The following is a 13718-nucleotide window of genomic DNA, read 5'->3' on the forward strand; positions in this document are numbered from 1 at the left end:
TTCAAGTTAAAATTTCCAATTTTTGAACTACTTTATGTTACTGTTTGTAGACAACTTTTTATTCAATAATAGAGTACTATTAGAAACTTTTATTTCTATGAATTTTAAATTTATAAGTATACTTTCATGCAATAAATTTTCAGTTTTTAGCCTCATTGATCTCACTCCAACTAAATTGGCACAATAAAACCTTATGATTAATCTCTGTTACTCAGATAATCAGAGCTGATTCTAAAGCTAATTGCAAAAGCAACATTATTTGTACTATTATACTGTCCTTAGAGTATGTGAGTAGAAAATTATATGATTGGCTCACACCTACTTAATGAAATTCCACATCTGCTTAACCAACTGGTAAATCCAAGTTTCTCAATAAGATGGATTTGGCTAAGATTGGGAATTTCCTGATATTTTAATCTAGCTTTTCTCTCTTGCTTTATATAAAAATATTGTTTTGGTTTTTTTTCATTGAATTTTTAAAATTTAAAATCTGCTTGTTTTAAGGATCAAGCAAATGTGAAAACATTTGATGCTTTTTCCTTTATAATGTTAAGCAGAGCCTCTCTTTAAAAAATATTTTCCTAACATGCATTATTTGGCTATTTGTGAAAAACAGGGAATAGGACGATGGGAAGCATGGGTAGAGAGACTAGAATCAGCTCCTCCTATTTCTCGAGATATGATGTTTAATGAAATCATTGTGCCTACTCTGGACACAATTAGATATACTACCCTAATGGAATTGTTGACCACACATCAGAAACCTTCAGTATTTGTGGGACCAACAGGAACTGGGAAGAGTATCTACATCATTGTAAGTGTTTATGTCATTGTATCATAGAAGTTTTTATTTTAAAATTAATAGTCGGATCTCCAAAATAATAACAAAAGCTATCTAAATGAGTTAGAAATGTGTGTATGTATCAAAGGACATGAAGTATTTTTGTGCTTTTACCAAGGAGAATGTTGGGTAAGTAGTTGTAAATTTTGATAACTACTAAAAAGTTAATGATCTATTGATTGACTAATTGATTGAGTTATTTTCTATCACTAATCAACAACCTCGATTGCATAGGAGTATATCTCCCTTGAACTATTTTTAAAATTAAATGATATTTTGTGTCAGTCAATTTTATTATGTACAAGATGTGATAATAATGTAATGCAAACAAATTTTATAAGTTTTTTGTAGATATAATAATAATAGGTAACATTTATGTAGCACCTACTATGTGTCAAGCACTGTGCTAAGCATTTTATAAACATCTTGTATGTTCTTCATAACACTGAGAGGTAGGTGCTCTTATAACCCCCATTTTACAGAGAAATTATGAAATACATAGTATTAAGGAAGGTTAATTGGTTTCCTGAACTTGTTTTTTTTTTTAATTGTTATATATTCCTGAAAACATTGAACCAGAGTATATAAGAAATTATGAATGTGTAAAGGATGAAGGTCCACCTTGACTTGACATAATGTGCTGTTTGTGTCCTAAGCGAGACTCCCTGTGTATCCTTGGCAGTCAAGACAATGCTATTCAGTGTGTCCTAGGCCGAGAAATTGCTTGTAAATAAACAGACCATCACATCTAGCAGTTCCCAAAGAAAAGAATGTGACTTTTGCTACTTTTCCTATCTTTATTGCATCTTTCTCCCCCCTCCCCCCAATGCCATACCCTTTTAGGTAAAGATTTGTGTTTCTTCCATCTTCCTTTATCCTATTGTCATAAATATGAACACTTCTTTATGGATTGTGAACTCTTTGGATTTCACATGCATGCTCATTTCTCTTGTAATAACCTAATTTTCACATAATTTTCATGAAGTTGTGATTCTATGTTAACAATAGTTACCTGTAATCTTCTCTCTAAAATGTAATGCTCTCTATTGAGGTTTTCTTGGGGTCTCTGGAGGCAGTTTCAGTTTGGTAATCACCACATGAGTAGCCAGGAGTTAAAGTCCAAATCCTTTATTATCTCTTTCAAAGTCTTGTCTCCTTTCCTGGGGCCTGGTTAGCTTTCTTAGAAGCCCATCTCTTTCCTTGGTCCCAAGAGCTTGAACTCCTGCCACCAGTCCTTTGCCTTCTCCAAATATCTCTAGATCTCCCTGGCTGGGCTTCTAACATATATGCTACACACTGAGTATATAACAATCCTTATATCACTAGGAAACCATTATTTGTTGTAGGATTAAATCAATGTTAAACTAGATTAAACCATTGTCTCTTTAATTCCACTTAGTACCTTGTTTCAAGTTCTGGACCATAACATCTCCTTATAGGATTAAATCAATCATACTGAACCATGCTAAATTAGATAATTATTGTCTCTAATAATTAATTCCATTGATTTAACATCTTGTAAGAATCCTTTGTTTCAAGTTCAGAGTTTTGGCCCATAACAGTTACCAAGTATCTTGAGATTAGATTTGAATTTAGATCTTCCTAACTCCAGGCCCAGAATTCAATTCAGTACTCCTCCGGACTGCCTCTTATTACCTGAACTACTTTATTATCTCACTCCTTCTCCTAACTACCCTGTTTTCAATAACAATTGCACTATTCTCCCTTTCATCTAGTTTCAAAACTTAAAATTTCTATTAATACTGCTATTACCATAAACCTTTATTGGTTTTACTGTAGTTTCCAAAGGGATTATCCTACCTACAATTTTTCCTCTATCTTAAAGCTGTCTTGTCAGTGTTATTAACTTATCAACTTTATTGATTATTTTATTTATTATTATTTATTAGCTTATTTTGATCTGGCCATTCTCCTTTCCTTGACTATCTGTTGCTCATCAAATTAAGTGCAAACTTCTTTATTTGGCATTCAAACCTCTCTGTGATATTTTCTTATTTTATCTTCCATTCACTTTACCTACTATTTCTACTTCTTACAGATACCCTACATAATCACCAAAAAAAATGGCCTAGTTTCTAACTGTGGTACAATGGAAGTCATTGAACTTGAGATCAAATCCTTGCTCTGCTACTTTCTACCTTATTGATTTTGATCAAGTCACTTATCCCTTTTGGGTAAAATGAGAGTTGGTCTCGATGCTTCATAGTTGCTGCTCTAAAGTTATGACCTTGTGTTTCAAAACTTGCTCCCATGTTTTCTTATCTCTACATATTTTCTCATTTCACATCCCCTTTCTCCTAGAATGCTCTCTTCCTTTCTTTTTTATATCAACTTCATCCTTCAAATGTTACATCTTTCAAATGAGTTCTTCCTATTCTTAAAGTTCTAGAGCAGGAATTCTTTTTTTTTACACTATTAATTATAGTTTTTATTTACCAGATGTATGCATGGGTAATTTTACAGCATTGACAATTGCCAAACCTTTTGTTCCAATTTTTCCCATCCTTCCCCCCGCCCCCAGATGGCAAGTTGACAAATACATGTTAACTATGTTAAAATATTAATTAAATACAATATATGTATACATGTCCAAACAGTTGTTTTGCTGTACAAAAAGAATTGGACTTTGAAATAATGTACAATTAGCCTGTGAAGGAAATAAAAAATGCAAGCGGACAAAAATAGAGGGATTGGGAATTCTATGTAGTGGTTCATAGTCATCTCCCAGAGTTCTTTCTCTGGGTGTAGCTGGTTCAGTTCATTACTGCTCTCTTGGAATTGATTTGGTTCATTTCATTGTTGAAGAGGGCCACGTCCATCAGAATTGATCATCATATAGTGTTTTTGTTGAAGTATATAATGATCTCTTGGTCTAGAGCAGGAATTCTTAACCTGGCATCCATAGATCCCACAGGGCATATGAATATATTTCAGAGGGTCTATGAACTTGAATGGAAAAAATTACATTTTTATTTCAATCTAATTAGTAACCTTTGTAATTCTATGCATTTTATTTTGTGCATTTGAAAATATTATTCTTTGAAGGATTACCAAAGGCATCTGTGACACAAGAATAAAAAGTTAAGAACCCCAATCTTCTCGCATTTTATAGGAGTAATCATCAAATTTTCCTTTATATTATGGTTATTTAGGTACTTACTATCTTCATAATTTAGCTTATATCCTGCAAAAGTAGTGATTGTATTTTTTTTGTGTCTCCCACAGCAGCAGATAACAAGATAGATATTCAGTGAACATTTGTTGGATTGAATTATATGTAACTGAGATTGAGTAGGAGGCAAAATAGGGGACATTTTATTTCCTTTCATCATCAATGAAACTATTAACATATATTACTTTGTCCAAACTCATCCCTTCTGGATAGCAAACTCTTACCTTATTTATTCTCCCAATCCCATTGATAGTGAATCTGCAGCTACCTAATCTCCCTGCTTCCAACTCAAGCTTCTTGTTCTCTCATTCTCATCAGCCTCTACTCTACCCATCTAGTGACTCACTTCAGTTTTACCTTGCCAGTGACAGCATCAAAGGAAAGAAAGGGGCATAGGAAGGTAAAATCAGACCATAGCAAGATTGGATAAGATTGGAAAGAAAGAATGAGAAGTTAAGGATGGCATTTAGATGACAAGTCTGTGAAACTGGTGGTGCCTTTGATAGCAATAGGGAAATTAGGAAGGAGGGGAGTATTTGGGGGGAAAGGTAATAGTGAATTCATTTTGGACATAGTGAGTTTAAGATGTCTGTGGGATTTCCAATTTGGGATGTCCAAGAGACAATTGAAGGTGTAACACTTGGGATAAGCAGAAAGTTTAGGATTGAATAAGTATATTGGAGAATAATCAGTATAGAGATGTTAAATGAAGCCATGGAGATGAGATCACTATTGAAAGAATGGAGAGGAAGAAGAGAATAGGGGCCTGCGATAAAGTCCAAGGGAAAATGAAAATCCAGCAAAGGAATCTGAAAAGGTGACTCATCAGATAGGTAGGTGGAGAACCCAAAACCAGAAAGAAAGTATCAAGGAGAACAGAGTAATGACCATTGTTAGAATATATAGAGAAGTCAAGAATAATGGGACCTGAGAAAAGGTCAGTTGATTTGGCAATTAAGAGATCACAAGTAAATTTGGAGAGTGCAGTTTCTATTTGATGAGTTTGGAAGCCAAGTGAAGAGAATGAGAGAAAAGGAAATAGCAGCACATATTATAGTCTTTACAAGGAGTTGGGCCTAATAACATGAGAGATAGGGAATAATGGCTTGCAGGGGTTCAAATAAAAGTTTTTGAACATTTGAGAACAGTATCACGTGTTAATTATAATCTATTCAGGAGTAATAATACTGATCAAAAAATAAAAAAATTCAAAATCTGGGGGTTTCTGTGTTATAGAGAGAATCAATAGAGTTGATCTGAAAGCTAGAAAAATCTGGCTTCAGATTCCAACTCGGACACATATTAACACTCTCACCATAGGCAAGATAGTTAATCTCTCAGTGCTTTAGGAAATTTTCTAATTTATTAAATTGTAGAAAAGGTACCAATCTGCTGTACTTCTTCATTGTTCTGTTTTTCAGTAAGAGAAGTCCTTTTATTTGATAATTTAATTTCCCTAAATAAATAAAGGCATTCCTGTTTAATGGCTAAATAAATAGGCTTCAAATAACTTTTTTAGTGCTGTGATTACTGGGGAAAAGCTATATTTGAAATACATGTAAGTTAAATACTGTATGTTATTTGGGGACTGCCTCTTTATTTGACTATAGCTAAACACATATCCTGAAGAGGATCAGCAGGGTACTTATAGAATCATGCTACTTAAAATAAATCTCTTAGACCTAAATTTTAAGTTTACTTAAATTCAAACTTCATTTTGGGATAATATTTTTATTTTAAAAACATTTTACTGTGTTCTCAGATATTATTGTTTATTATTTTGATTCCTAGTCTGTTTCGTGTGTGTATGTGACATAATGCATACAATGTCTTCAATCAACTGTAAAACTAATCAGACTATAGCTATTTCAGATTTATTAGTTTAAAGTTTAGAAATAATATTTGAAAGAATACTATTGTATTAAGGACAGCACAAATAAATGAAATATAAATCAGTCATTTAAAAAAACAAATTTAGCAGTACTATATTAAAGGAAGCATCTCTTAATTCTTAGTTCCTATCTTCTCTTGATTATTATCCTTTTATTCTCTTTTTAGCTTATTTACAGTTATTTGCCTATTATTTCCCTTCTATTGTGAGCTCCTTAAGGGACTGCCTTATGCTTTTCTTTGCAGCCTCATTGCTTATCAGATTGCTTAGCATCTGTTTTTCAGTCATGTCTGATTTTTTGTGACTCCATTCAGAGTTTTCTTGGCAAAGATAGTGAAGTGATTTGAAAATAAATCTTGACATTTCTTTCTCCAGGTCATGAGGAAACTGTCTTAGGCACACAGCTAGTAAGTGTCTGAGACCAGATCTGAACTCAGGAAGGTGAGACTTCCTGATGGCAGGCTGGAACTCTATCTGCTTTGCCATCTTCCTGGCCCACTTAGCACATAGTAGGCTCTTAAAAAATTTTTATTAACTAATTGACAAGTAAGCTTTTTTATTTTTATCAATACAATGTTTGAGGTGTTTTTCAAATGTGAAAAGTATTCACATAGAACATTTAAGTGATTGGATAGATTATATGAATCTCATAATATTTTTACTTTGTTTTTCCTATTGTTTTCTCTAATGAAGAGTTGGAATTGAAGTGAAAGGGCAAGGGAAGACAGGAAAGGGATGGTAAAATTAAAACCAAAGAAAGAAAAGAAAGGAATTTTTTTATGTAAAGAGAACAGAAAAAATGTTAGATATTAGACCAAATAAGCAGTCAGTCTTCAAGTTATAGGTTTTTCTTCTTATACTCTTAAAAAGAAACCTGATTATAAATGACATACACATCATTTACATACACATACTCATATACATATATATGTGTGTGTATATATATATACATATATATACACACACATATATGCTTATTAAAATGATTGTTTTAAGTTTAGAATAAAAATAAAAAATTAAAATATATTTTAAAATGTTTAAAGAATTTTAGCCATTTATAAAAATGATCATATTTGCAAAGGATAACTTAAGTCCATTCTCTATCTTTCCCTTAGTTTGTTCAATTAACATTATTTAAATATTTCAGTTAAAAATATTTAGTGTTAACTTGAATTTTAAAAAAAATCTCCTCAAAACTTGTCACTTTATTTTATGTGTGTAAGCCTTCTCTTTACCACATTTTACTCAGAGATGTTCTGCTTTTAGAAATCATTCTTCTTGGAATAATATAAACCAAACATAGTTCATTGCCAATTACAAAAGTTGTATTTCACAACTGCAAATTAGTAAACCACTTTTTTCCATTGCAAAAGAGAATTACTGAATTGTTTAACCCTGAACAAACTGATTCCCAACCCACATCTGTTAAAGCAGCCTTCAAATAACTGGTGCTCTTTTATTAGAAAAAGATAGATAGATGAAGCATTTATTAAGTGCTTACTGTGTTCCAAGTACTGTGCTATTACAAAGAATTTTGTAATTCTGGAATTACAAAGAAAAGCAAAAAGAAAGAACCTTACCTCAAGGAGTTTACATTCTAACAGGAAAAAACATAAAATGGAACTGGAAGATAGAGAAGTCCAGGGAAGCAGTAGTTTTTACTCTGCCATTTTAGGATAATTTTCGTGTATCTTCTGAATTTTTATGAAATTGTTGAGATTATAAATATTTTATAAATTTATAAATATACTATATATAAATACTATAAATATTTTTAAGTATAGTAAAGTAAAAATTAGCTTATTGCATACCAAAAATATCCATATAAATGTATATATATTTATATATGTATATATATGCACATACACATATATATATATACATATATATGTATATATATGTACATATATCAGCATAATCTATAGGTGATGTAATTGATTTCCTGAAGAATTGGATCTGTATGTTTTGAATCTGATTTTTTTTAAAAAGAATATCTAATTTAAGGTCAACATTTTAGAAGTTAATTTATTACCACATAATTTATAATATAATTAATTCTTGCTAAAAGTCATGAATTTCAGGCCATGGTAATGATATTTAATCTTGTTTGAAAATGCTTAAATTTATAAATTATAAACATAATATTTTTTTTCCTTTTACAGAATTTTCTTTTAAATAAACTGAACAAAGACATCTATAAACCTCTGCTAATTAACTTCTCAGCACAAACTACTGCAGCTCAAACTCAGAACATTATCATGTCAAAGTTAGACAAAAGGCGAAAGGGAGTTTTTGGTCCTCCTCTGGGCAAGAAAATGGTAATGAATCCTCTTTCCTACCTGTACATTATTAAATTATTATTTGTATACTCAGTTATCATCAGAACAAGTTTTAAAGGACTAATCTACACAGGTTTTGTACCTTATATTTTGTTTTTAATGAGAAAATGGTTTAAAAAATTGCACTGATCTGAAAATTATGATGATGGAAATTATGATGATGATTAGGATTATTTGTCAATAGAAAATGTATCTGGGAGCAGCTACTCAGTGGATACAACACCTGTTCTGGAGTCAGTTACCTGAGTTTGAATCTGGCCTCAGACATTTAATACTTTTTAGTTGTGTGCCCAGCAAGTCACTTAACCCTAATTGCCTCACCAAAAAAAAGGAAGAAAAAAAAAAGGGTATCTATTCTAATTAAAATAAAATTAATTTTCTAATTCCCTTTTGTGTCCCCTTATTTTCATTTGCTTACTTTGTTCTCATAATTCCTTCTTTCAGATTACCTTATATATTGTATTACATATGTATGTCTACATATACATGCATGTATATATACCCATGTACACATATATGGATTAATTATACACAATGTAATATAAAAGCATATGTGTATATGTTTGTATGTATACATGCAAACTTAGATATTTATATGTTGTTTCCTCCATTCAAATAATGTGATTTTTTTTTTAAAGTGAGGATTATTTTTTATCTCTCATTGTATCTCTGGCACTTATCCCAGTGTCTGGTACAGAATAAATGATTAATAAATGCTAATTTACTGTTTCACTGGCCATTGAAGCATCAAAACTGTCTCATTATCATCTGAATAAAATGACCCATCTATGCTCATTTGTATTTTCCCATTTTGACTCATTTTTTATTCATTATGTCATATGTCATATACAATTTCATTAAATTCCACAGAATGAATTTTCTTTTTACAATATCTAGTCTGTGATTTTTTACATCTTACACAGATGTTGATAAAGGATTTCTTATCTGTAAAATAAGGGAAGAGAAGTAAAGAATCTGTAAGATCCTGAGCAGTTCTAAATCCTGTGACTATTTTTGTGATCATTTTCCCTGCGTATTTTACATTCAGCTTCAGTACTTTTCATGTATGAGACCATATGATAGCTGGATTTAAGCTAATTTGTAGATTCTTGCAAGATTCTTGTGGGGGGGCGGGGATGACAGGCAATTAGAGTTAAGTAACTTGCCCAGGGTAACACTTGAGAACAATTTTGAACTTGGGGCCTTCTAACTTTAGGGTCAGTGCTCTATCCACTGAGCATCTAGCTGCCCTTCTTGCAAGATTCTTGAAAAGAGTCTAAGGAAATAGATTGGTGGGCACAGTGTTCTATGAAAAGTAGCTAAGAATAACATCTTATTTGGCTCAGTTTATTTAGGTTCCCAAAGAGTAAAATGAACAAAGGTTGTTGTGAGGATCAGATGAGATATTTGCAAAACACTTATCATAGTGTCTGGCCTATATTAAGTGTTATATAAATGCTAGATATTCTTATTATATGCAATATTATGATTTCTTGTTCAAAATCTATCTTGTTATTAGGATAGCTTAATAGGTACCGGGAAAGTTTAATTTATACTCTGATTCTATAAATGAAGTTAGTTTATATTGGGAATGGATTACAATAACTCTGGATTGAGTACTGCTTTTAGTTGTAAAAATTTGAAAAAAAAAATCTCTGCTTTTGAACGTCAGAATCTTATACATGGTCAATTTTGAGGTTAACCTTATTGACCACTTCAGTTAGTTAAATTATTAAATAGTCAATCTGATTAAGGTAGAATAAAAAAGCACCATCTAATTCATATTTAAGTGATCAAGTTAATTTCTCTGTATTTGTTTTGAAGTAAAAAATCAGAATTAACCACCCTTTTGATGCATTTAAAACTTAAGGTTGCATATTGAAATTTATCATAATTAAGAATTTAAAAACATGCATAAAAATAACATAGTTCAAGCAAAAAAAGTTGTTCCTTCCTCAAGAGTAAAATATTTAACACAATTATTTGCATAATTATCTTTACTATTTATTTGACTTTACCCACTTAGGAAACCCACTTGCTTTCTTCAGTAAAACAAATAATTTTTTTCTATAAATGACTGCTTGTTTATGCTTGTTTATTCTTATAGATTTCTTTAACTTGTTTTAAATCACAAGATAATAAAACCCAATTGGTAAGAGTGATTTTTAGCATCTGGAGAGAAAAGAAAAGTCAGCAAAGGAAGCAGAAAAAAAGGAACCAGGAGAGCGTGGTATCTCTGAAGCTAAGGGAGAAGACAGTATGTCAAAGAAGGGTAGTCAGAGCAGCCATTATAAGTCATATTTTAAACTTGGCCTTTCCTCTGCTGTGTCTTGTATAAAATAGACATAACACAAGCTACTTCATTGAATAGAAATCTCATATGACCTTTTACATCCCTCCCACTTATTCCTGAATCTCTCCTTCTATCTTCCCCCTGCTCACAGCTATCATCTCTTAATGGTTGTTTTGTTCCTTTTTTTCTAATAAATCCCATAATTTCTTCAGGGGAGGGATGCCGAAGGCTTTAATTGAAATTTGCATTTTTGTTGACTGTCAAGACCTATGTACACAAATCCAGTGGTGTATATAGGGCTCAAAGTCCTGAAATCATCCTGTGGCCAAGTTTATATATATCTCTTGTCCTGATTGACACTGAAAATGCCTGCAAGACAAGACATAGCCTGTTAGTCTGCTTTCTTGTAGAAATTCCTATCAAATAAGCACAAGCATCAGTTTGACACATAATGTAGCTTCATCCATTTTATTAAACAGTCCCCAGCAGTCAGTAATGTCAAAAGCTACACTTAGCTCAGGGAAGATGAAGATTCAGAAAAACCAAATAGATTCAATGATGTTATAAGCTTGGCAAAGTACCAAACACATAGTAACTTAATAAAGTTTCTCTCTGTGTGTATGTGTGTATCTATCTGTCTGTCTGTTTTTCTATCTCTTCATTATTTTTGAGAAAATAGTTTCACTAGAGTAGTTGGGATGGTCATCAAACTGCAAATAGTTGAAAATTGGGTAAAGAGGCATTGAGAACATTAGGTATAGTCTCCATTTCTAAATATATGACAGTGACAGATGGGGTGGAAGGCTTTTTTTAGGATTGAAAAGAAACAAATGCAACTCTATAGGCTGATGAAAAGCTGACACTGGAGCAAGAAAAATAAAAAAATCATGAGAGAGACATGATAATTAATGGAGTGAGGTGCTAGAAAAGGAAGGAAAGGACAGACAAAAGGGCTGGTCTTTAGGAGTAGGGACCCTTCATCCTCCGAGATTGATTGGCAGAGAGAAAAAGTGGAGACACTGAGAAATTCCGAGTATGTATTGAGAAGGAGGGTTAAGAGAATTATTCCAGCTTTCCTCCATGAAATGGTAGGCTTCTTCATCTGTTTTAAGTGTGGTAATGAAGTGTAGGTGGGCTTTTGAGAGAAAGATTTGAAGCAGTCACTGTATGGAATGAGAGGTTTATAAATAGGCACATTTGTAGAGCTTCACTTTTTTTCCTCTTTATTTTTAAATGAGTTTCTTAGAAGCAACATAATATAGTGGAAAGGGAACTGGATTCAGAGTGAAGTATTTAGGTTCAAATCTCATCTCTAATATTCCAGTAACTTGAGCAAACCACCCCTTTGAACATCAGTTTCTTCATCTGTAAAATGATAAGATTGGACTAGAAGGCTGTGAGGTAACTTGCAACTCTAAATCATTGATCTTATGATCCTAAGTAGCTATTTTTACTAGCAAGACACTGTGCTAGGTTATGGAGATCCCAGCACAACAATGAAACATTATTTATCCTCAAAGAGTTTCCATTCATGCTGTCAGGAGTACCTAACACATATGCAGAGAAGAATAATGCTAAGGAAGAAAGGAGCATTATTAACACAATGGGGAAAAGGCTGCACTACATAAATGAATACTGAAATTAGGGTTGAAATAAAAGGATTCTTAGAAGTACAGATGAGGCAAGAGGTAGAAGGCAATGAAGTAGGGGAGTTGGGCAATTAGTATGAATAAGTAGAGGCAGGGAAAAGGGCTGTTGAGTTTTGGGAAGCTAAAAGTTAAATTTGAATGAAGTAGAGAATGTGTGAAAAGGAATACTATAAAACAAGATTATGAAGGCAGCTTTTAGTCAGCTTAAATGCCAAGTTTAAAATAATAATTTTGTCCCACAATTAATAGGGATTCACTGAAGGTTTTTGAGTAGAGGAATGGCATATTTCATGTGCCTCAAAAAAAAAAAAGAGAGAAATATTTATCTACAAATAGCACATTAATTCTGAAATTTGGATTCTCATAATTCTAATTATAATTTTTAGATCGTCTTTGTAGATGATGTAAACATGCCAGCTCGGGAAGTATATGGTGCTCAACCACCAGTTGAATTACTTCGCCAGTGGTTAGATCACTGGAACTGGTATGATCTGAAAGACTGTTCCATGATTAAACTAGTGGATGTTCAAATCATGTGTGCTATGGGACCTCCAGGTAAGTTTTCTTTGAATTTGCAATTTAACAAACAAACAAATATCATGTCCTGATCCCACATTGAACAGGCTGGAATTTCACTGATTCATTTGTATGTTAGTCATATATGAGCATTCCTGCCTACCTCTATATATGTATATATAATCTTTAATTTTTAAATTATAACTTAACAATTACAAACTAACACTAATATTTCAATATCCAGAGAACAATATAAAAGGATTATATCTGAGACTGAATTTCTGTCATGTAGTTTAAAATATTTTTTAATGCTTCATTGATGCTCTTTTTTCTTTTTCATCTGTTATTACCTTCAGTTCCCAATCACTACTCCCAAAAATGGTTAATATTTTAATTTGCATGGTATAATATTTATATTTATGTGATATGCTAGACATTAGCAATCTATAAATGATTTTCAGGAGTTATGCTGCCATCACTAGACAAAATTATGAAGTTGACCAAGGTTACTTTTTATAATTTTTATCTTTTTCCCACCATCTGATAGTCTTCCATCTTTTTTAGGCACTTAGCATTCATGCTACTTCCTAAACTTGTCCAAAGCTCATTGTTGTGGCTTCTCTAAAACCGGCTCTTGCCTGGAGCAACTCATTCTTCACAATTATCCTTCTATTTTCTTCCTTTCCAATAAAAATAATATTTCACAGAGCTCAGTTTACCTTTTTTTTTTTGAAGCTCAGTTAAGTATTAGTCAAGGTAATTCAAAGTAAGTGATCAACAGTGTGAATGATAGATATATTTACATAGGTAAATTTGGGCTTCACTCATCATAGGTATATTTTCAAATAGAAGCTTGTTAACCCAAATATGTATCTAATTGGTGGAATGTATGTGCAAGATATTGTTGAGTAGTGATAGGTTCCCAGTTTCATAGTCTCTCTCTGAGCATCCATATCCTTTTCTATGCTGTTCCATGTCCCTTTGGAGCAGAATAAT

General features: G+C 32.2%; 1 protein-coding gene across 1 annotated transcript in view; it reads left to right on the plus strand.

Moving 5' to 3' along the window:
• The window catches only part of DNAH7 (dynein axonemal heavy chain 7), a 278808-nt gene that overhangs the window by 150846 nt on the left and 114244 nt on the right, over positions 1-13718 (plus strand). Inside the window, exons 35-37 of the mRNA XM_074302814.1 lie at positions 617-814; positions 8088-8243; positions 12593-12761. Coding sequence (XP_074158915.1) covers positions 617-814; positions 8088-8243; positions 12593-12761 — 523 coding nt within the window. The remainder of the gene's footprint in view (positions 1-616; positions 815-8087; positions 8244-12592; positions 12762-13718) is intronic.

Source organism: Sminthopsis crassicaudata, chromosome 3, assembly GCF_048593235.1.
Source record: "Sminthopsis crassicaudata isolate SCR6 chromosome 3, ASM4859323v1, whole genome shotgun sequence".
Lineage (NCBI taxonomy): Eukaryota > Metazoa > Chordata > Mammalia > Dasyuromorphia > Dasyuridae > Sminthopsis > Sminthopsis crassicaudata.